The 24,314-nt window shown below is 40.7% G+C and overlaps 1 protein-coding gene across 1 annotated transcript; it reads left to right on the forward strand.

Annotated features, from left to right (window-relative positions):
• Window positions 1–18: 18 nt before the first annotated feature.
• SAXO2 (stabilizer of axonemal microtubules 2) lies at window positions 19–20,127 on the forward strand. The gene is made up of 5 exons (XM_043922493.1): window positions 19–170; window positions 612–683; window positions 1,861–2,040; window positions 8,161–8,363; window positions 17,570–20,127. Exons 1-5 carry the CDS (start codon window positions 133–135, stop codon window positions 18,511–18,513), a joined length of 1,437 nt encoding a protein of 478 aa, XP_043778428.1. The 5' UTR covers window positions 19–132; the 3' UTR covers window positions 18,514–20,127.
• The last annotated feature ends 4,187 nt before the right edge of the window (window positions 20,128–24,314 follow it).

Genomic DNA, 24,314 nt, shown 5'->3' on the forward strand with positions numbered 1-24,314 from the left:
ACCCGCGCGTCTCTGTCGCCGCCGGAAGCCGGCGCCGCGTCCGTCTCCTGGGCTCCCGCGGTTGCCTTGACTACGGAGGCCGCGGTGGAACGGCGGAAGTTGCAAATTTGGAGGAGCCGAGGAGCCGGGAGCATGAGGACTTGGTGTCTGTGTCAGATTTGTACTTGCGGGTAAGGAACGGCCGGCGTGGCGGCGGCCGGGCTTGGAAGTGAGCTCGGGCCGCGGGGGCGGGGACGAAGCCCTCAGAGTGGCCGCCCCGCGGAGGTGCGGGGACCCGGGCGCAGCGACGTCCCCACTTATCCCCGGGTCCCCAAATGCTGGCCGCGCACCCGGCCAGCTATCTTGGGTTAAGCAGTTCTGCTTTGTGGGCTCCTGGCACTTTCCAGGTGGCGCTAGAGATAAAGAACCCGCCTGCCAATGCAGGAGACCCAGGAGACGAGGTTCCATCCCTAGTTTGTGAAGATCCCCTGGAGGAGGGCACAGCAACCCACTCCAGTATTCTTGCCTGGAGAATCCCATGGACAGGAGCCTGGCGGGCTACAGTCCATAGGGTCGCAAACACGATTGAAACGACTGTGCACGCACGCACGCATTTGTGGGCTCCTATCCAGGGCGCAGACTCCCAATGCCATCCAGCGGTGGGATTTAATATGCCTGTGCAGCAGCGGCCGGAGGTCAGGCTGGTAAGTGGGGATCTGATTCGACTGGGAGAGTGTATGCCCCACACTATTTTAAAAATTAATAAAAGGAAACAGAAGAATAGAACGGTGTGCAAGTCGATGAGGTTTCGATCCATGTTACGCTTTCTTTTATCCCTTGCTTTCTTTTTTTTCCCCCCACTCCTGCCTGACCGATATTTTCTTTCCCAAGCCCATCCAGCCTGTGCTCCTTTGGAATCTGACTTCCTGAAACCTAGAATTGGTCAGTGAGTCCTGACAACCTCCGGTCACCTAAGAAATAGTCTTCTCCTTCCTCAACTTCCCTGTTGACCCAGGGATTAGATCACTGTTTGCTCAATGAATATTATGAATATGTCAGCCCTGTGGTATTGTAATCTCCTCCAAAGGACAGACACTTAGAATGTTGATGAAAGCAGTTTTCCCCTTAGTTTCATGGTAAATGTTTATAATTAATAATCCAATATGGATTAAAAGGTAAATCGACATTTGAGGATTTGATTCATATTTGAAAACCTAATGCACAAAAATTAATTATTATTTCTAATCTTTCATTTCTATCCAACCCAAGTTCCTTTCCCATCCAGCTGTCAGGAATTTTCAGTCTTCATGATGTTGGAGGCTCCCTTTTCTTCAGGCAGTTAAATGATCTGGGTAACTGAGGCATTGCTAAAGCAAGGAATCTTCTCTGGGCTTTAAACATTGGTAATGCTTCCCACTGACATGTCTCTTGCTGAAGTTCTAAGAATCCTCTCAGCAGTAGTGCACCCCTACTTTCAAGTGTATGTTTGAGGTACAAGAATCTTGGCAAAGCCAGGAGCCACAGTTGGAGGGTTCACCTAGCCAACTCTTGACATTTGGCCACCACCCACAACTGTGATAGAATGGGGCAAAGATCCCTGCTCTTCTAAGAGAACAAACTCATTGATGTTTCAGTACACTGCCTCTGTCTATCAGGATCAAGATTGTTGGGCCCCTTTGGGAAATTTTGACCCGTGTCTGTTACTTTTTCATCTTGCTGTTTTAATCTTTTTTCCCCCCTACTATGTAACTAAAAATTTCGAAATGTCTATTTCTTTCACTTTATCAGTCAAAACTGCCATCTATCATATTTTCCTCTGCAGTGTGCACATACAATTGCTCATGTGAGTTAAACTGTAATGAGTTTTTTATGTTTGCATAGGCGACATCATTGCCCACATGGAACCACAAGGATTTATGAAAATTCTGGCGGGTCTTGTGCCACAACTGAATATTTGGAAAAATATCCTACATACGGCATTGTTCTTCCACCTCAGAGTCTGAAGCCCAAGGAAGAATATCGAGCATATGGTGGCAAAATGGAAGGAATAACAACATTTAAGTAAATATCAAGAAACAATTTGCTTTACTTATTTTTTCACCACTCTCCTGGTTTTAATAAAGTTTTCTTTAAACTATTTAGTTTAACTCTTTAAACTATTTAGTTGATTTAAGTTGAACTAATCTAAAAAGCAAGAAACTGGTTGAGTCACAACTTGAGAAAGACAGAAAGATGAGAACTAAGCTAGAATGACAAAACTGAGAATGTAAAAGGGAAATATAAAAAGTTCTGTTGATTTCTTTTTTAACCTCCTAAAATCTATGTGTTTGTCTGCTTTCCACTGTGACCAGAATGCAATAACTTCCTAAGGGTTATGTTTGTATCTACTCCAGCTTTTGCATCTCTGATCTGTTTTCTAACTTGAGGTGACCCAGATGACCTTTCTTTTTTTAATTTTATTTTTCACTGAAGTATAGTTGATTTACAATGTTGTCCCCGTCTCTGCTATTCAGCAAAGTGACTCGGTTACACACTTACAGACGTTGCTTTTTTAGCGTTCTTTTTCATCACAGGATTTTGAATATAGTCCCTGTGCTATACAGTAGGACCTTGTTGTTTATCCATCCAATAGATTAATATAATAGATCACAATCTGCTAATCCAAAACTCCCAGTTTTTCCCTCCCCCACACCCTTGGCAACCACCAGTCTGTACTCTATGTCCGTGAGTCTGTTTTTGTTTTATAGATAGGTTCATTTTTGCCATATTTTAGATTCCACATACAAGTTATATGGTACTTGTCTTTTTCTTTCTGACTTACTTCACTTACTTATGATAATCTTTAGTTGCACTCATGTTGCTGCAAATGACATTATTTCATTCCTTTTTATGGCTGAGTAGCATTCCATTGTATATATATGTACCACATCTTCTTTATCCATTCATCTGTCACTGGACATTTGTTTCCATGTCTTGGCTATTGTGAATAGTGCTGCTGTGAACATAGGGATGGTGCATATATCTTTTTGAATTATAGTTTTGTTGGATATATGCCTGGGAGTGGGACTGCTGAATAATATGTTAGCTCTATTTTTAGTTTTTTGAGGACCCTCCATACTAATTTCCATAGTGGCTGTACCAACTTACATTCCTACTAACAGTAGAGGAGAGTTCCCTTTTCTCCACATCCTCTCCAGCATTTGTTATTTACAGACTTTTTAATGATGACCATTCTAGCTAATGTGAAGTGGTACCTCGTTGTAGTTTTGATTTGAGTTTCTCCAATAATTAGTGATGTTGAGCAAGATGACCTTTTTAAAATGCAGATCCAATTCTATCACCTCCCTGCTAAAACTGGTCTTGTATTTTCCCATCATATTTAATATACGAACAAATCCCTTCATTGCTTGGTCCCCACTTTCTTCTCTGATTTATTTTCACTGTAATGCCCTTTGCACTGTTGGTTACATCCCATAGGACATTTTTCATTTCTTGAATGTACTAAGTTTCCCTTGTCACATAACCTTCCAAGATACTATATTACCTGCCTGAAATTCTTCCTGTATCTTACCCTAGTTTACATTGGCTCAACCTATGGATCTCAACTCAATTATTACTCAGAAAAGCCTTCTCTGACACCCAGTTTTTGGTGAGGTAAAAGTCCCCTATATAAGTTCTCAAAGTATCTGCCTATTATTTATCATTAGATTAGTCTCAGTGAAAGCAGGAACTGTGTGTCTTCTTATCTCAGCATTCTATTTCCAGAAACCTATTACATGCCTACTAGCTCATAGTAGGTGCTCAATATTTACTCAGTGCGTGAAAGACAGAAAAGTTCTTTAAGCCTCAACTTTTCACTTGGCTCAGCACTTTTGATCTCTTTGTATCTTTGTCAATTCAATTCTTTTCTTTATTCTGTTGATGTGCACACTATATTCAAGGCACAAGCTAAGGCATTAAAAAATATCAATAAACATAGGTTCTTGCTTTCAAGAACCTGTACTTGTACATCAGATTTCTATAATTTAGGGTTTTTAAAATGCTCTAGGACAATGTTAACTTTTAGTATTATCCATTTTCATTTCAAAGGAAGATCATTTTACTTACATAGCAAAGGTGGAGACCTTCAAACTTTTAGTCCAATACTTATACTTTAACATTTCAGGCAACTCTTATGGTTCCTTCTGTAGGTGTGTGGCTCTTCCAGAAATGTGAAGATCTTCCATAGTCCTCAGACTTTTGTGTGATTTGGAATCATCAAGAAAGGCTACAGTTATAGGTTCCAGACCACCACCTAAAACAGTCAGTAGCTAATGGAATGGATTCCAGGAATATGCATTTTTAACCAGCATCAGTGGTAATTCTGTTGCTACAGACTCAATGCAGTGGGCAGGTCCTGGACTGTCCACTAGGTCTGATGTGGAATGGAAAGAAGGGCTTCCCCACCCTTCCCCTGTTTATAGTCTTTTAACTATGAACGGTCCCCAAACAAAAATCAGACAAACAAGATAATCCCAGATCATAGTAAATGAGATGAAGGAACTAAACAGCTAGTTGAGATAGAGCCAAGGGGAAAGGTTGCTCTTTTTTTCTCCACCTCTACTCCTTTCTTCCTTGATGCCTTAGTGATTCATAATGGAGATTTGAAATAAAGTTCACAATATTCATATTTGTTGAATAAAGATTTTGCATTTAACCAACTCTAAAAGATGAAGAAAGTTTAACCTGCCACATGTTTCTTTTAAAAAGTCAATTGCTTTTCAATTCTGGGTTTTCTCCATTGCCTTGTTCAAGTAGCCTTAATAGTAAAAATAAAATAAAACTAAATAAAGATTCAAATATACCAACAAAACGAAACCTTCCATTTCTTAAATCATCTTTCCACTTAGTAAAACACTAGATCTTTTTGTATTTTGACTAGGGAATTAGCAGTATCGTGGCTCAGATGGTAAAGAATCCACTTGCAGGAGACTCAGGTTTGATCCCTGGGTCAGGAAGATCCCCTGGAGAAGGAAATGGCAACCCACTCCAGTATTCTTGCCTGGGAAATACCACAGACAGAGGAGCCTGACGGGCCACAATCTATGGGTCGCATAAAAGTTGGGCACAACTTAACAACTAACAACAGAAGTATTTCCAAGGACCACATTCAAGGGATTTGAAACTCTTGGTTGACTCCCTCATGTTGACGATGTTGACTGGGCAACAGATGGCAGCTGATTCATCTGTACAATTGAAAAATAATGTGTCATTCTGTTCTATACTTTTCTGTACTGTAGGAAGATACTGTAAAGAGCAGATGTCTGGACTTGTACAGGACTTTTGGTCCTTTAGAGGATTACAGTTGTAGCAGAATCGATGACTGCCAGAGTTGGCAGGAAGACTGCCCTGAAAGTCTGAGTCCAGACATGTCCAGAGTTTTAGGATATATCAGATGAGTAAGAGTGCATTTACCCTTCACTACGTCTCCATAGAAAGTTGTTTTGGGTTTGGAGGTACACTTTCTAACATGTAACCAATCTAACTAGAGAAATGAAGACTTCTAAGATTTCTCTGTCCTCTCCCTGATTCTTCCACTTCCTGGTTGCATTTTAGCCTGTTCCTCTCTAGCTGGTATTTGGGAAGAGCAAAGAACAACTCAGGTATCTTGAGCAGCAGAGGTATGTGATGTCTACTGTTGTTCATCTTCTAAAGTATTTCTCAAGCCTTTGTTAAGTGTCAGGCACTATGCTTGGTGCCTGGGATACAGTGAGGAGCAGAAACAGTCCTGATCTCTGCGCTTACAGACATCTGCAGTCTAGTGGAGGTGGCAATCAAAAACATCATTCAGAATGAGTATAAAATTGCAACAGTGATCAAATCTAGGAAGGGTAGGCACCAGGTAACTGGAGAGTCAGAATAAGAGGCTTGACTTTATCAGGGAAATGAGAAGAATGATCTAAAATCTGAAGGCTGTAAAGCACTTAACTGGATTAAGAATGTAAGAACGTGCTTTCCAGGCAGAGAGCAGCATGAAGTAGGAAGGAGAAGGCCAGCAGGGGCAGAGGAAGCACGAGGTGAGTTGAAGCCAGTGGGAGAGGCCATGCCCAGTTTCTTCTGTAGCTTTAGAGCAGTAAGAAGCCACTGGGGGTTTCTTTTTGGGTGTGTGTGTGTGTGTGTGTGTTTTTGTGTGTGTGTGTTTGTGTGTGTGTGGCAGGGGGTATGGAAAGATTGGAGAGAGAACTAGTGAGTGAGTTTAGGAAGCTACTGAACTGATGTGGATGAGCTGATACAAAAGCTTAGAATATCAGGGTGGTGGATGAGACACAGAAAAGCAGTTAGATTTAAGAGAGATTTAGGAGGCAAAGCTGATAGGAGGTGGTGATAAACTAAATTTAAGAGGGAAGTGAGGCATGAAGGGGCTTCCTAGGTGGCGCCAGTGATAAAGGAACCTGCCTGCCATTGCAGGAGACATACAAGACAACGGGTTCAGCCCCGTGAGGCATGAAGGGTCGGTCTAGGTTCCTGATTGTGCAGCTGAAGAAGTGGTGCCATTCACCAAGATAAGGAACAAGCAAAAGGGGCCAGAATTGTTGGGGAGAAATATTTTGATTAGGGGTATAGTACGTTTTGAGGTGCCGTTGACTAGCTGAGGGGCCTTGTGAAAACTGGTCTGGATCTAACAGAAGTGGTCTAAGCAGAGATGTAAGTTTGAGAGGCATTTCCATCTAGTTAGTGATGGCAGCTGTGGGGATGGAGGAGCTGTGCTCAGGAGGGAACATGGGATGAGCAGAGGAGAGTGTGCAGACCCAAGTGATGAGGAACTCTAGCACTTCATGACTGAGTCTAGGAGGGTGAAGCAACATAGGAGACTGAGAAGAAATAATGAGGAAGACAGGGAGAAAGAGATTTCCAGAAATAGAGTGGTCAATAATGAAAGTTACTACTGGAGAGGTCTGGTAAGATGATGACTAAGACTGTCCGATGCATTTCACCATATAGAAGTCACTGTGGACCTTGAAACTGTACTAGAGAGGGCTGTGCTGAAAAACCAGGTTGAAGTGGGTTGACAGGGGTGAGTTAACAAGTCTAAGAAGTTACATTGTGAACAGAGAAGGGATTCAGTGAGTTTTGTTTTCGGGAGGTTATGACCACATACAGAAAATACTGATTAGTAAAAAAATGGTTTGAATAAATCATAAAATAAGTGACCACAGCCAATAGAAAAGAAATGCCAATAGAAATATCAATAGAAAGTCAATGCCAAAGAAAAGAAAGCAATTTGGAAGACTTTTAGTAGTAGTAATCAAAATAATCATTCTTTATGTGTACAAAATAGTCATGTGTATGCTGTACATGCATATATGTGTCAGTCCTTAAAACAACCCTGTATGAGGTAGATGACATTATGGTTCTATTTTATATATAAGGACACTGGAACAGACAGGTGAAGTTATCCAGTATTAATACATGTAGCGAATGACAGAGCCAGGATTTGGGCCCAGGTGGTCAGTCCAAGTCTGTGGTCTTCTCCAGTTCAACAGACAGCCTCAGTGTCTGCAATAACATAATGTTTATCAAATGCCCAGGGTGGCCGGGGTACTGTATGACCCGCATCCCTGGCAAGAGCTGCCAGGGAATCAGAAGATGAGTAAGACTTACATCCATGCTATGAATATGATTGATGTCTAAAGGCCAGAGTCAGATGTACGTGACTCCTTTAACTGATTATTTAAAGATGAACAGGAAGACAGCATGACTCAACAAAAAGACAGCATACCCAAACAGTTCATTAAAGTCTTTAATAGGATGAATAAGGGTTTTGACAAAAGTGGACCCAAGGGATATAGTTAAATTTTTTTTCAGATTCATTTAAACCTTTAACCTGTGATTTCCTTCCAGGTTAGATCAAAAATTCAATTCTTGGAAGATTTTATTTCTGTAAGATCCAATTAACCAATGATCCATTGTAAAGAGGTTTGGAAAAACTGATTTTTTTTAATATTTATTTTTCTTAAGATATTTAGTCACTGGGTAGGACATAAAGGAATTCAATATTCTCTTTCAAGTAGTTTACCAACCATCACCATTTTAATACCTTCTAGACTTTTCTAGTGGAAGTCTTGAAAACTTTAATACTGAATTGAAAGAGTTAAAAACAAAAGAACCTGTGAGGCTATGTTTCAAACTTATATATTTCAGGTCGGATTATCGTCCTTACGAAATAGACAAACAGCCTCGCCATGCACCAGAAGAATATAAACCAAAACAGGGGGTGATTGATCTTGGCACCACCTACAAACGGGATTTTAATTCTTACAAAGTACATCCTGTGGTGATAGTTCGGCCTCTGGAGAGACAACAAGTTGAAAAAGGAAAGCTGGACACTGTCCCAACCTATAAAGGTAACTTGCCATCTCCAGAATTAAAGCACCAAAAAACAAAAATTTAACCTTCAGCTTTGACATCCAACATGGAATCGCAGTTCTGGCAGACTGCCAAACTTAAGTCTCCAAGGCTTAGGAGAAAACTTCTTTCTCTTTTGTCAAAATAATATTGTATAGTGAGGAAAAAAGACCATTTGCTTGGTTGAGAGTTAAGAGACCTGGGTTCCTGTCTAAATTCAGCCACTAAGTTTTCTCTATCTCAAACCATGAAAACAAAGGATACTACTGAACAAGCATTATGTCCTATTTGTCACATTATGCCATTTTGAGTTGGCACTTCTCCTTTCCTCCCAGTATGAAACTACTGAGCATTCTGCAGCCTTTGAGAAAGTCAAATAAATAGCAACCCTCTTCACCATTCAGGTTCTGAACCAACCAAAAGAGTGGCAGGGAGAGAACCAAAATATTGCCTTTTATGCTGATAAAGGCTAGGATAGAGGATGACACTTACCTCTGTTAGCAGATGGTCCCTGATACTGAACTTCAGAATAAAATAGGCGTGTTCACCCAGTGAGACAACGTTGGATCCTCACACAGGCCACCTGCTCCTCTAGGCCTTCCAGCATGGAATACCTTCTGCCTGCTGGCAACCAACTGCAGGGAGGAAGGGGCTGGACGATGTGTGACCAGTTTCTTTCCAAAAATCAATCTGGTTTTACAACACTGTTGCTTTGGGCAGTTCTTTATTTTCCAACAATAGTCTATCTGGTTAGTTCATACTATTTCTATATTTTTTGTTAATAATGTAATTGCATATTTAGGCTTACAGTCTTTTTACTCATATGTGATATAACTGAATGGCTATGTCCTAATATGAAACCTTTTTATAAAAGTGATGCCATCCACAATAACAATAATGATTTATATTTTAAACAAATAATAACTGAATACACACTTATTCTTTAAACATCACTCTTAGCAGTTTAATGGGTAAGTAAAGTGTATGTTCCCTGGAAAAGGAAATGGCAACCCACTCCAGTATTCTTGCCTGGGAAATCCCATGGACAGAGGAGCCTGGTGGGTTACAGTCCATGGGGTCACAAGAGAGTCACTCTTTTTAAGACTGAATGACTAAACAACACAGTATATGGAATTAGTATAGTATGATCTATAAGTCAGCTCAGTAGGGAGATCAGGAACAATGTTCTTTGTTTTGTTTTGTTTTTTAAGCTATGAGCATATAAGACACCATACAAGGAGCAAATTTTTAAGACAACACATACAGTGAACATATCATGGCTTCCCTGATAGCTCAGTGGTAAAGAATCCGCCTGCAATGCAGGAGACCCCGGTTCAATTCCTGGGTCAGGAAGATCTGCTGGAGAAGGGATAGGCTACCCACTCCAGTATTCTTGGGCTTCCCTTGTCACTCAGCTGGTAAAGAATCCACCTGCAATGTGGGAGACCTGGGTTGGAAAGATCCCCTGGAGAAAGGAAAGGCTATTCACTCTAGTATTCTGGCCTAGAGAATTCCATGGACTGTATAGGGTCGCAAAGAATCAGTCATGACTGAGCAACTTTCACAAAGATTTTCACATACAGTGAACAAAGATATTTTAATAATCTAATACAGCATATAGTAATTGCTAAGATATATATTAATTGCTATGCATAGGAGATAATGTATTAATAATAATTTGACATAAAACTGGTGAAATGTTTGTACTAGGTCTTTTATTTTCCATTTATTTTTATTAGTTGGAGGCTAATTACTTTACAACATTGTAGTGGTTTTTGTAATACATTGACATGAATCAGCCATGGATTTACATGTATTCCCCATCCCGATCCCCCCTCCCACCTCCCTCTCCACCCGATCCCTCTGGGTCTTCCCAGTGCACCAGGCCCAAGCACTTGTCTCACCCATCCAACCTGGGCTGGTGATCTGTTTCACCCTAGATAATATACATGTTTCGATGCTGTTCTCTCGAAACATCCCACCCTCGCCTTCTCCCACAGAGTCCAAAAGTCTGTTCTGTACATCTGTGTCTCTTTTTCTGTTTTGCATATAGGGTTGTCGTTACCATCTTTCTAAATTCCATATATATGTGTTAGTATACTGTATTGGTCTTTATCTTTCTGGCTTACTTCACTCTGTATAATGGGCTCCAGTTTCATCCATCTCATTAGAACTGATTCAAATGAATTCTTTTTAATGGCTGAGTAATATTCCATTGTGTATATGTACCACAGCTTCTTATCCATTCGTCTGCTGATGGGCATCTAGGTTGCTTCCATGTCCTGGCTATTATAAACAGTGCTGTGATGAACACTGGGGTGCACGTTTCTCTTTCAGATCTGGTTTCCTCGGTGTGTGTGTCCAGAAGTGGGATTGCTGAGTTATGTGGCAGTTCTATTTCCAGTTTTTTTAAGAAATTGCCACACTGTTCTCCATAGCAGCTGTACTAGTTTGCATTCCCACCAACAGTGTAAGAGGATTCCCTTTTCTCCACACCCTCTCCAGCATTTATTGCTTGTAGACTTTTGGATAGCAGCCATCCTGACTGGCGTGTAATGCTACCTCATTGTGGTTTTGATTTGCATTTCTCTGATAATGAGTGATGTTGAGCATCTTTTCATGTGTTTGTTAGCCATCTGTCTGTCTTCTTTGGAGAAATGTCTGTTTAGTTCTTTGGCCCATTTTTTGATTGGGTCATTTATTTTTCTGGAATTGAGCTGCAGGAGTTGCTTGTATATTTTTGAGATTAATCCTTTGTCTGTTTCTTCATTTGCTATTATTTTCTCCCATTCTGAGGGCTGTCTTTTCACCTTGCTTATAGTTTCCTTTGTTGTGCAAAAGCTTTTAAGTTTCATTAGGTCCCATTTGTTTATTTTTGCTTTTATTTCCAATATTCTGGGAGGTGGGTCATAGAGGATCCTGCTGTGATTTATGTCGGAGAGTGTTTTGCCTATGTTCTCCTCTAGGAGTTTTATAGTTTCTGGTCTTACATGTAGATCTTTAATCCATTTTGAGGTTATTTTTGTGTATGGTGTTAGAAAGTGTTCTAGTTTCATTCTTTTACAAGTGATTGACCAGTTTTCCCAGCACCACTTGTTAAGGAGGTTGTCTTTTTTCCATTGTATATTCTTGCCTCCTTTGTCGAAGATAAGGTGTCCATAGGTTCGTGGATTTATCTCTGGGCTTTCTATTCTGTTCCATTGATCTGTATTTCTGTCTTTGTGCCAGTACCATACTGTCTTGATGACTGTGGCTTTGTAGTATAGTCTGAAGTCAGGCAGGTTGATTGCTCCAGTTCCATTCTTCTTTCTCAAGATTGCTTTGGCTATTCGAGGTTTTTTGTATTTCCATACAAATTGTGAAATTATTTGTTCTAGTTCTCTGAAGAATACTGTTGGTAGCTTGATAGGGATTGCATTGAATCTATAGATTGCTTTGGGTAGTATAGTCATTTTGACAATATTGATTCTTCCAATCCATGAACACGGTATGTTTCTCCATCTGTTTGTGTCCTCTTTGATTTCTTTCATCAGAGTTTTATAGTTTTCTATGTATAGGTCTTTTGTTTCTTTAGGTAGATATACTCCTAAGTATTTTATTCTTTTTGTTGCAATGGTGAATGGTATTGTTTCCTTAATTTCTCTTTCTGTTTTCTCATTGTTAGTGTATAGGAATGCAAGGGATTTCTGTGTGTTAATTTTATATCCTGCAACTTTACTATATTCATTGATTAGCTCTAGTAATTTTCTGGTAGAGTCTTTAGGGTTTTCTATGTAGAGGATCATGTCATCTGCAAACAGCGAGAGTTTCACTTCTTCTTTTCCTATCTGGATTCCTTTTACTTCTTTTTCTGCTCTGATTGCTGTGGCCAAAACTTCCAAAACTATGTTGAATAGTGAGAGTGGGCACCCTTGTCTTGTTCCTGATTGTACTGGGTCTTTTAAACAACCATAGTAAGATTTTCTTTTTTTCTCTGTAAAGTTCACTTAAAATACAATAATACTGATAATCCTTGATGCCTTGACTATTTACATGTAACATACACACATGCACACACACACTCATACATCCAATACTAGTTCTGGCTTCTCATTACCTGGGCTTCCTATAGATTCATGTACTTCTACTCCCATAACCCAATGTTGAGTATTCCTGGGTTCCTTCTGGCCTCCCCTCTCCTGATCTTTCCTAGTGAGGAAAAGTTATCCTTGTATTTCCAGGTTGGGGGCATGAGACAAGAAAACCTATGGGCCAAGGGGACATATTACCATCCTGTGTGATGACCACACTACAGGCTCTGTAGATCCCTCCATAAGGACAGATCTGTAGCTGAAGAGGAATCACAATGGGAAGAGCCTCTCACTATAACCTAACAGAGAATAGAGGGAAGATGGAAATGGGATATGATTAAAAACAAAAAAACTACAGGATGGTGAGAAAGGCGTCATCTAGATTCTGGAGATGTGGCTCTATGGAACTGGTCACTCTTAGACAGAAATTTATCTTCCCCCAGCAGCCTTGGTTTAAAAACTTATTCAGACTAAAGTGTACATAAAGAAAATAGGTCAGTATTTGATTTGATAAATACTTTTTAGGGATTACTCTTCTGTGTGCCAGGCATTACAAGGAATAGAGATCTGAATGGAGCAGGGTTGCTGACATTTAGAAACTTTACAGGTGAGGAAAAAAAAGAGCAATATAGCATGAAAAATTAAATAGTCATACAAGAAATATATGAAATATCACAAGGAGGGGGGAATGATTCATTAGAAAATTATGAAACAATTAGTGCTTCAAAAATTTAGACTGAACAAGATATCACTGCAGGCTAGTCTGAGAATGCATCAGAGACTAGTAAGTATTGATGTATGGAAAGAGGATGGACGTCCTAAAAGCTAGGGTGAGATGAGCAAAAAGTCATAAAGCCAGAAAAATAAAAGGGTATTCAGTGAACATGGTGTGGACCAGAGAATTTCAGGATCTGAGTAATTAGTGTCTAATTCCAAAAATGTAGCTTAAGATTGTGATGTCTTGGTTGTTAGACTGAGGAGCTTAACATTTTACTACTAGTCACTAAAATTTTTTGAGTTCTGCTACCAGATAGGATATAGTAGATGGCAGAAAGCCATAACCTCCACTGAAACAGCTAAAAACATACATAAATTTTTAAAAATCTTGTTTTAAATAGAAGCAAAGAACTAAATTTACAGAAATGGAGGAGCCCTTCCTAGATAAGCTGAGGTGGCCAACTGTTCACTCCTCTGGAAGCATCTGTCAAGTCTAGGCGAGGCTGAAGATTGGGGTGGCATAAGCAGGGGACTCTTCTAGGGGGAAGGGAAATCAGTGGAGAAGCTCACACATAGGCAGGTATGACAATTAGAATCTATAAGTACCCCAGATGCAGGGCTGGTTTCCCTTGTGGGGTGTTTGCTAAGTGTTGAGGGGGCATGGTGGGCTAGAAGACGGCTAGAAAAAGCTCACAGAAATGTCCCACAGTCTCTCTTGGGAACAGGTGCTTGGAAGACAAAGCCCTACTAGAATGAAGGCAAAGCTACAAACACATCACAGGTCTTGTCCGAAGAAATTTGTAATTAGAGGAAGACTTTGTCTAATTAAAGATGTCACTGAACGCCAGTCTTGCTCAGTTCCTGATTGGATCAAGGTGGTCTGCCCCACATCCTATCTGCCCAACAGGAGGGAAAAGCAAGCTGTCTTCTGTTGAAAGTAACACTGATTAGTTTTTATGATTTTCTTATGCATAACGTCCAGCATAAAATAAAACCTTATAAGACCTATGAAGAATCAGGAAGTATTTGAAGAGATAATGGTCAAAGAATTTCCAAAATTGGTGAAGGAATTCAGGCCACAGATTCAAGCAGCTTATCAAACCGCAAAATAAACACAAAGCCATGTCTGGCAACTGTCATCAAACTTCTGAAAACCAAGTAAAGATAACTTCTTAGAAGTAGTAAGAGCAAAACTACAGATTATTTACAAAAGAAAAGTTAGAAATGTACTTAACTTCACCAGAAACTATAGAAGCCTGAAGACAATGAATGACATCTTTAATGTTAAAAAGAAAAAAAAAATTGAGAATTTCAAACCCAGTGAATCCTAGAATTTTATATATAGTGAAAATATCCTTCAAAATAATGTAAAATAAAGAGGTTTTTAGGGAAGGGAAAAAAAAAAGGAGAAAAAGTGTTAGTAGCAGGTACATACTACAAAAGTAATTAAAGGAAGTTCTTCAGGTTGAAGGAAAATGATTCCAGAGAGAAGCATGAAGAGCAGCAATCAATGAGTCTGTAAAGAGAAAAACAGTAGAGAAAATTGATGAAATGGAATGCTGATTCTGTTAAAAGATTGCAAAGTTGAATAACCCTAACCACAATGACCAAGGAGAAAAATAAAAAGACACTAACTACAAATATCAAGAATGAAATAAGGGTCTTGCTGTAAAGTCTGTAGAACCTTATTTTACAATATTTTTTCTTCTATTTCCTTATTCTTATTTTCGATAATTTCATCAGGTTGCTATTCATTGCATGATTGCCTCAGATGGAAAAACTTATAATTTAGAAAGTAAAATAAACAGGACTTGAAAATGACTTGAAACAGAGAGAAGGGAGTGAGGGAGAGAAAATTAACTGGGTGAAATCTTTACATGAGGTGCCATATTCAAAATAGTGTTTTATTGTTATGTTATTTAGGGAAAATGAGTCTGAGCAAGATGGTGAACTCAGTTGGGGCAAACTAAGTTTCAATTTACCTCTTGGACATTTGAATAGAGATTGTCTAGGAGGAAGATGGATATGTTGGCTTGGATTTCAAGGGAAGTCTGCAGTAGAGATTCAAGTTTGGGAGTCATCAACTTACAGGTAGGATTAAAACTGTGAGACAAGTTTGATGATGTGTAGATTGAGAAAGAAAGGATGGAGCCCCCTGACTTTATGAAAATTGGTCCCACATTCTTGGTGCCATAAGACAACGCAGAGAACAGAGCCCCAACTACCAAGAGAAAGAAACTGCATATGCCGCTGAGGACTTTTGTCCTCAAAGAGGAACCCAGAACAGCTCACTGTGTAAAGATGGAGTTGGAGCTCTGCATCTGGATGTTCATGATGAGCAAACACATGCAAGCACCTCATGGACTTAAAGCTGTTTAGAAGAAAGCAAACTTCCCATCTAAACTGAATGGCCCTTATCTAACAAGTGCAGTACTGTAGTTGCCAAATGACCAGATGCATTGTTAGATGTAGATGGCATTATGTTTGATTTTTTTCCATAAGTGTCATAAGATACTAAGAACCAATGATATTAATAAAGGCCATGATGTTTTAAAGGTATTACTAGAGTGTTATTAATAAATATTATAGGAAAATAATAAATTTCCAGGCATATGAGCATAGGGATATTTAAAAGAGGCAAACCAATTTTCTGCAGATCTCTGGAATTAATACATTGCTATCAAATCTTATCTCTAAAATTTTGCTTCCTTTTTGAAAACCAAACTTTTTTGGTAAGGGAGAATATTCTTTTCTATTTAGTTTCTCTCATGAAATTAACATCTTTTTTGTAGACATTTTGGCAACAAAGGGTCTCCCTGTATGTTTTTATTGAACCATAGACCTTCCATTAACATCCTCTGGTTCCTTAGTTACTGAAAAGTAGTGCTACAATTTTATACTTGAGGTAGCAAACAACAGAGAGTCCTTCATGGTGACTCAAGAAAAAGCGAGTTTGTGGTAAAGCTTCCTGTGAAGTGGAATTGGAAAACTATCAGCTGCAGAGGAAGCTTGAGAGAGAACTACCCCTTGCCCACCCCACCACCGCCATCAGCTAGCTGGCTTTTCTCACAGCATCCTCATACTCCTGGACACATCTTCTCTGATCGCCCTCCAAGGTCTAGCCTTCCCAGCCTATGTAACATGTCACTGTTTCCTTATGAGTCTATTCCAAAGTCTTCAGCCCACCATAGCTCTCCAATTCTGCTTCATGGCACCTTTCACATTCTTCTCCCACAAATGTAAGTTCACAAGACCAAGAATGTGCATGACCCAGATCATCTTTTCTTACCAGGTCTCTACTATCCGAAAGATTGCCTGCTCTTAGGTTATTCACTCTCATTCAAACATCAGTAGCTTGAAGGTGGTGGGAGTAATCATTATTTGGTAAAAAATGTGGCTATTTTGGCAGAAATGCCTGTGACTGAGAAGCTTTTCTCTTCAAAAGAAGTATCCACAGAAGGAGCATTTGAACTTTTGCCTTTCCAATAAACACTGCATGGCCTTTAGCCTAGACTCTAATTCTTTATCATGTATATCTTCTGTCTCTTATAAATTAATTTTTGGTATTTAGAGATACGTATTTTGGGGTAAAGTCAATTCCATAGCATTTCTCAGCTTTCTCCCTTTCTCATCTAGAAACAGAAAGCCTAAATAAACCTCAGTTGAAATATATGCACTTCAGTTTTCCATCCATGGTCGAGGTGAGCTGCAAGAAGAAGAATTAAGGTATTTAACACGAAATCCCAAGTTCAGCCCTGATGTTCATTTCTAAATTCCATACTTAGTCTCTCACACTTTAGAGAGCATTCAATCTGGGCCCCTCACCTCCAGATGAAGCCCATTTCCTGAGGAGGAAAATCGAAGCCAGTGCTCCTCCTGGGATAGTACAAGTTACCTTGGGCCTTGTATATTTGCTCAGGGAGTCCTGTTGGCTTCCAGGGGTACAGTGGAGCTGAAGTTTTCCCTACTTTGAGGAGTCCCCCCAAAGTAAGGAGTAATATCCACATCACTCTTGCCCACACAGCAGGGCCCTTGGTTTTACGTTAATTCCTAGCTTTTATGTTTCACACTTCAGCATGTTATAACAAAAATCCCAACCAGTTCCTGGGAACACAACCCAACTGTTTTCAAAAACAATCAACAGTCAGGCTCAGATGTTCCATTCCCATGTTAAATCACAAGAATCTGAAAGTGGAAAGTTGTATGTATTAAAGTGGGGAGATAGGAAGAGGAAAGTAGAAGTGAAGGAAAAAAGGAATAAATCTGAGGGGAAATCAGTGGAACTTCCTACTTAATTGGTGTTGAGATACCTAAAGGAAATGCAAGGACGGCAACGAGACAAGTCAGTCACGATTTTTAGAAGGTGGTGGTGTCCTTCAGTATTTAAAAATGCTCTCTCTCTCTTTTAAATTTTCAAGATGATTATAGAGCTTGGGACATTCAGAAAAGTGAACTCTACAAGCCACAACAAACTTACTATCCCCCTACTGTGAGATTTGGAAATTCAACAACATTTCAGGATGACTATGTCCCTCGGGAGATAAAGCCTAGACAAAGCTGTAAACCCAGCCCTGCGGTCGAACGCTCTACCATCCCCTTTAGCGGTAACACAAGTCATCGCCTTGATTATGTGCCTCATCAGCCAGAATTCAAGCTGGCAAAGCCAAAAGACAGCTACAAGCCACCCGACCAACCCTTGGAGGACCTCACAACCCACCGATGCGACTTTCAGGGTCTCGTTGGTGAAACAGCAAAGATCTGCAGACCTGCACACACCAGAGTGGCCCAGGACGCTCCATTCGAAGGAAGCACTGAGTTCCGGGACAGTTTTCAAGCATGGGCACTCCCAGCACCGCAAGTTCAGAAAGTGCCGGAGTACTTCCCTCCCGCAGGCACCATGCAGCTGCAGAGCACCAGCCACCTCGACTATGTCCCGCATCAGGCCACGCGTGTGCTTCCCATCAGGCCCGCTTCTCGTAGGAGAAATCATAGCTTTCCTTTCCAAGGAAAGAGCACCACGATGCAAGATTTCCCAGCATGGGAAAGCTGCCGTCAGGGACTCATTAAGCAGGAGCCGCAGATCCCCAGCCCGTCCGGAAAATTCGATGGCCTGAGCACTTTCAGGTCTCACTACGTGCCCCATGAACTAATTCCCACCAAGAGCTGCAAACCTGCGGACGCTCCCTTGAAGAGGTCGCTTCCGTTTGACGACGTCACCACGTACTCTCTGGAGTATATGCCCAAGAAACTGGAGACCTGCCCGGCTAGCTACCCTTCCCCTCCTGGCTACCTGTTTGAAACTACAAATTCCCGAGGTCACAAATTCTTCCGCAAGATCGCTCCCGTGGTGAAGGCCTTCTAATTCTCAAATCAGGTTTAAAAGGAAGCGGACTTACACCATGTTGGCTTCTCAAGGACAAAATCAATTTTCTATAGTAGGAAAAAAATTTTTTTTAAGTGAAAACTAATCATTTTTTAAATTTTTAAACAAGAAGTTTAGAAAATCTGTCAGAGGAAATCAGGATTTTTAAATCCATTTCGAATTAACATTTTAACCAAGATTGTTCTTTAGTATGCATTTCTGAGACTTAAATTATGTACATTCCCATCAGAACTATTTTTAATCCCAACATACTGTTTGGTAACTTGTTTCAATCTATTATCATTTATACTTGTGTTTATACTTATGTCAAGTATATGGTTATTCACATAGGTGTTATCATTCATCAAGTGCCTTAGGACTTTTCTAGAGCACCACGGAAAATGACACACGGATTCTTCTTTCAAGATGACAGTATTTTTCTCCTTAGACTTCAAGGTATCTATGAGGTGTTCTCTGGTCAGGTGTTCATTGGTGGCTGTTAAGATGGCTGCACTGCTCCTCACAGGGTTCAGGTTAGTAAGAGGCACCCTAACGTCTCCGTGGGTTGGAAATCGAAGCACCTGAGTTCACAGTTCCAATGATGTTAATTTCTTACTGTGTTACCCGAGGCAAGGGACTCTTGTCTTTGAGTCTCAGTGTCTTCATCTGTAAAAGAATGTCTGCTCTGCCTACCTCACAGAAACTTTGCTCTGAGCATCAGGTCCTGTGATGCCTGGAAATCCACAAAGTAAGAGTGCTAACCAAGAATCAGGGGTTGTTCATAAGTCACCTAATCTCTTTTTGTACCTGTTCCTTCATTTTCATATTAGGAGAATTCCCTACTCAATACTCCCTTTTGGCCTGTAGCAAGGATTGTAGAATAACCTAGCCTGCTTCGAGCTGATGAGGAGTATGACTTCTGAGAGGAGTCTTCCCCTTTAAACCTTCACAAGCACCCTAGAAGTTGTTACAGAGAATGGAGAGTGTGGGTAGGGGAATAATGTGGTTTGAATGACACTATTTCCAAAAAGGAAAAAGCATTTGCAGAAGTTTAGAGTATGCCCAGTCGCTCTGAAGAAAATGTTCAGGGTAACCACCGGCAATTATGCACCCAATTGCCGCTCCCAGAATCACAGTGCAGAAGAAGAACCAGGCTCAGTAGGAGCACAGTTACAGTGTGAAGAGCAATGCCAAGAAGGGAGGGAGGGAAGGAATGGTGGCACCAAGTGAAGTAGACAGAACACACTGCGTATATAAATGCTGAACATCCCCTAATGAATGAGACTCTTCCCCCGCCCCAACCCCAGCCACGCCATGCCGCACATGAGATCTTAGTTCCCAGACCAGGGATCGAACCCGTGCCTCATGCATGGGAAGCGTGGTGTTCCAACCACTGGATTGGCAGGGGAGTCCCATGAAATAAATTCTTATTGGGTGTTTTTGGGGGTAATATGATTTATTTTATCTCAAAAGTTTAGTCTTGTAGTTTTAGAATAGTTTCAAAATATATATCCATAACTAAGAATAAGTCCATCAACATTTGGTTAAAGTATTTTTGATTATGTAGCAGTAAATTGTTTTCATTTACTTTTGTATTTATTAGGGGAAATTATCTTGAATTATATGTATCTAGTAATATTAATAAAGTATCACTTAATGAATTTTCATGAAATCATTTCTGCAACCAATTTTCTCTGGAAGAGACCTTGTTAATAAAGTATGTTCTAGGTTAAGGTATGCATAATTCACACACACACACAGTCACACAACATTTTAAAAGCACTGGAAACTAGTAATATTTAACCATCTGCCAGATTTAGAATGAGTTTCCACTAAGCCAAACTTGGATGAATCTGATGAAGAATGGGGGACATTTGGAGACAAAAAGCAGTAGGAAATTTCATCCCCACCCCATCCCGTCTCTACCCTGTCTCCCTGCATATCCTTGTTGTGGAAAATAAGACCACAGAATTAGAAAGGCTCTGTCATTCATAAGAACTGGAGGGACAACACCACCAAGAGTGAACACTAATGTGCACCATGGACTTTGGGTGATTATGCTGTGTCAAGGTTAAGCCACCCATTGTGACACCCACACCCTCTGGGCACAGGCTATTAAAGGTCGGGAGGCTGTGCAAGTGTGGGGGCAGGAGGTGCAGGTTAACTCTCTGTTCTTTCCACTCAATTTTGTTGTGAACCTAAAACTGTTCTAAAACAATAAAATGATTAAAGAAGAAAACCAAAAACTAGGCGGCAGGAAGAATGGAGGGGGGTGTTCAGCAGTCAGAGGCTGGGAATCCCCATTCCCCAGCCCCTTAAAACATCTGATTTATAGACTTTTGTACAAACTACCCAAGGCCCTCTCTGGGGCTTCCCTGGTGGTTCAGCTGGTAAAGAATCATCCTGCCAATGCAGGAGATGCAAGAGATGCAGGTTCAATCCCTGGGTCGGGAAGATCCCCTGGAGGAGGAAACGGCAACCCTCTCCAGTATTCTTGCCTGGGTAATCCCATGGACAGAGGAGCCAAGTGGGCTATAGTCCATGAGGTTGTAAAGAGTCAGACAGGACTGAGTGACTGACACACACAAGGCCCTCCCTGAGAGTCTCTGTGTGAGAGTAGCCTGTGAGGGGAAGAGGAGACCTCTGAACATTCATCAAAGAAAGGGAAGATGAACCTGGTAATCCTACATTAGAAAATTTCAAACAAAGCTGTTTAAAAAGAGTGCTGCTAACATACTTTTCGAAGGTCACAGTGTCCAATACAACAACAAGAAACTTTCACCTAGTCTTCTCTCTCCTGTTTTACGTGGTGCTGTTTTACGCGGACATGCAGATTTTCATCTTGTGTCACAGACTTAGGATTTTCACCAATGTCACCATCCCCTGCCCCTTCAACTGCACACATAGGTTGCCAGCTGCTCTCTAGGGCAGCTAGGTCTGTGTCTCCATCACCTCCAGTATCCCCAACAAGACTTCTTTACTTGAATTCATTAGGAAGGTACAGTGGTTAGCAAGGAAACATGGCCAGGAGATGCTGATGGTCAGCAAGCCTTGGAAGATGGGAGCCAGAAGAGGGGTGAAGACGCTAGTTTCTTCCATAGACAGACTAACTTATGTGACCTGGTATACGTTGCCTTCCCTGTCTGAGCCCTGTTTCTTCATCTACAACACAGACTTCAAAGGCTGTGTATCCAGAATATATAAAGAGCTTTTAAGACTCAACAATAAGAGGAAAAATGGATAAAAGATCTAAACAGCTACTTCACTAAAGATTATACACAGATGGTGTATTAGTCTGCTAAAGTTGCTGTAACAAAGTTTAACAAAGCAGGTGGTGTAACCATTTTATTTTCTCACTGTTCTGGAGGCTACAAGTCCAAGGTCAAGGTGTTGGTAGAGCTGGTTCCTCCTGAGGACTGCAAGGGAGAATCTGTTCTGTTCTTCCCCCTGCTTCTGGAGCATTGCTGGCAACCTTCAGTGTTTCTTGGCTTAGCAATCTCAGCCTTTATCTTCTCCCTATGTGCAGGCATCTGGGTCCAAATTCCCCATTTTTATAAGACTACCAGTCATGGGACTTCCCTGGAGGTCCAGTGGTTCAGATTTTGTCTTCCAATGCAAGGGTGTAGGTTCCATGCCTGGTCAGGGAATTAAGATCTCACATGCCTCATGACCGAAAAACCAGAACATAAAACAAGCAAATATTATTACAGATTCAATAAAGATTTTAAATAATGGTCCACATCCGAAAAAAAAAAATACCAGTCATATTGATGTTCACAGACTCAGGTCTTCGACCCACCCTAATGTTGCACACCCTAATGGTCTCATTGTTTGCTGATCATTTGCAAAGACCCTAATTCCAAATAAGGTCACATTCTAGGAGTTAGAAATTTTTTTGGGGGGAGGGGGAATGGACAAAGTTCAATCCATAAAAGATGACAGAGAAGTATATGAAAACATACTCAACATCATTAGCCAACAGGGAAATGCAAATTAAAACTACAATGACATACCACTATATTCCTATTAGAATAGCTACAATACACACAGACACACACCTGACAGATGGACATCATTAGTCAATAGGGAGATTCAGATTAAAACTATGAGACACCTATTACCCAGGTGTCCCACACTGCAGGTAGATTCTTTACCATCTGAGCCACCAGGGAAGCCCAATCAGACACCACTATGCATCTAATAAAATGGCTACAAAATACACATGCACACATGTATACATGTCACTCAATCATGTCTGACTCTCTGCAACCCCATGGACTGTGGCCTGCCAGGCTCCTCTGCCCGTGGGATTCTCCAGGCAAGAATACTGGAGTGGGTTATCATGCCCTCCTCTGGGAATTTTCCTGACCTAGGGAATAAACCTGCATCTCTTATGTCTTCTACATTGGCAGGTGGGTTCCTTACCACTAGTGACATCTGGGAAAGCCCACACATATACACATACAGACACAAACATGACAATCTTGTACTGATGAGGATTTGAGCAGCTGACACCTGTATGTCGTTAGTGGGAACATAAATTTTGGAAAACAGTTTGACAGTTTCTTCTAAACATGCACCTATTATATGAGCCAGAAATCCACTTCTAGGTAGTTATCAAAGAAGAATGAAAATTTAAGTTTTCCACAAAAGCCTGTACATGAATGTTTATACAATTTTACTCATCCTTATTCCACACTGGAAACAATCCTGATGTCTTTTAACTGGAAGAATGACACATATCTCTACTATACTCAAACAGACTCAATTCAAGGAACAAACTATTGATTTCCCAATATTATGCATGAATCTCAAAGGTGTTTTGGTCAGTGAAAGAAGCAGGGCCTCAAAGGCCACATAATGAATGATCATAATGAATGAATTCTGGAGAATGTAAAACTGTAGGGACAGGAAATAAATCAGTAATTGCCAGGGGGTGGGGGATGGAGAAAATAGTGATTACCAAGAAGCAAGATAAAGGGATTTGGGGTATAAAGGAGCTGTTATGTGAGAAAATGTGGTGGTTGACAAACAACTGTCTGTATTTGTTAAAACTATGAGAACTGTAGGGGCTTCCCAGGTGGTGCCAGTGGTAAAGAATCCTCCTGCCAGTGCAGGAGATATGAGAAAATGTTTCAATCCCTGGGTTGGGAAGATCCTGGAGAAGGAAATGGCTACCCTCTCCAGTATTCTTGCCTGGAGAATTCCATGGACAGAGGGGACTGAAGGCTACTGTGTATGGAGTCTGCGAAGAGTCAGACATGACAGAGTTCACATGCGTGTGTGCGTGCACACACACACATGAGAACTGTAAACCACAGAGTCAACTTGACTGCATGTCAAATGATAAAAACCATCACCCAGGAGGTGGGGAGAACCCAAGAAGGCACACAGACTGTGACAAAGGAGTGTAACTGTACAACAGATGAACGCCATAACCACACTGAAGCGGGCGGGAAAAAAGGGGGTGACCTGAGTCACCCTGGAAGAGGGTTCTGCTTGGAAGCTCTAAGGCAACAGACAGAAACAATGATGTAACCACTCTACATTCTCATTGGTATATTTTTTCTTTCACTTGGAGTATGCATCATCAATTCTGAGACTACTTGATATGTATATGAAAGTCAAACCAGAAAAATACATTGCAAATAATGCACCCCAGGCTCGTCCCTCTCAGAGAAAGAAGTTGTCAAAAAAAAAGAAAAAGGTATAATCGTATTATACTTTTACTATAATCATGACCTTTATGGTGCTGGATTGGCATCCAAGATTTCAGTGTAAATTCATACATATGGAAGGAA

Source organism: Cervus elaphus, chromosome 13 (assembly GCF_910594005.1).
Source record: "Cervus elaphus chromosome 13, mCerEla1.1, whole genome shotgun sequence".
Taxonomy (NCBI): Eukaryota; Metazoa; Chordata; class Mammalia; order Artiodactyla; family Cervidae; genus Cervus; species Cervus elaphus.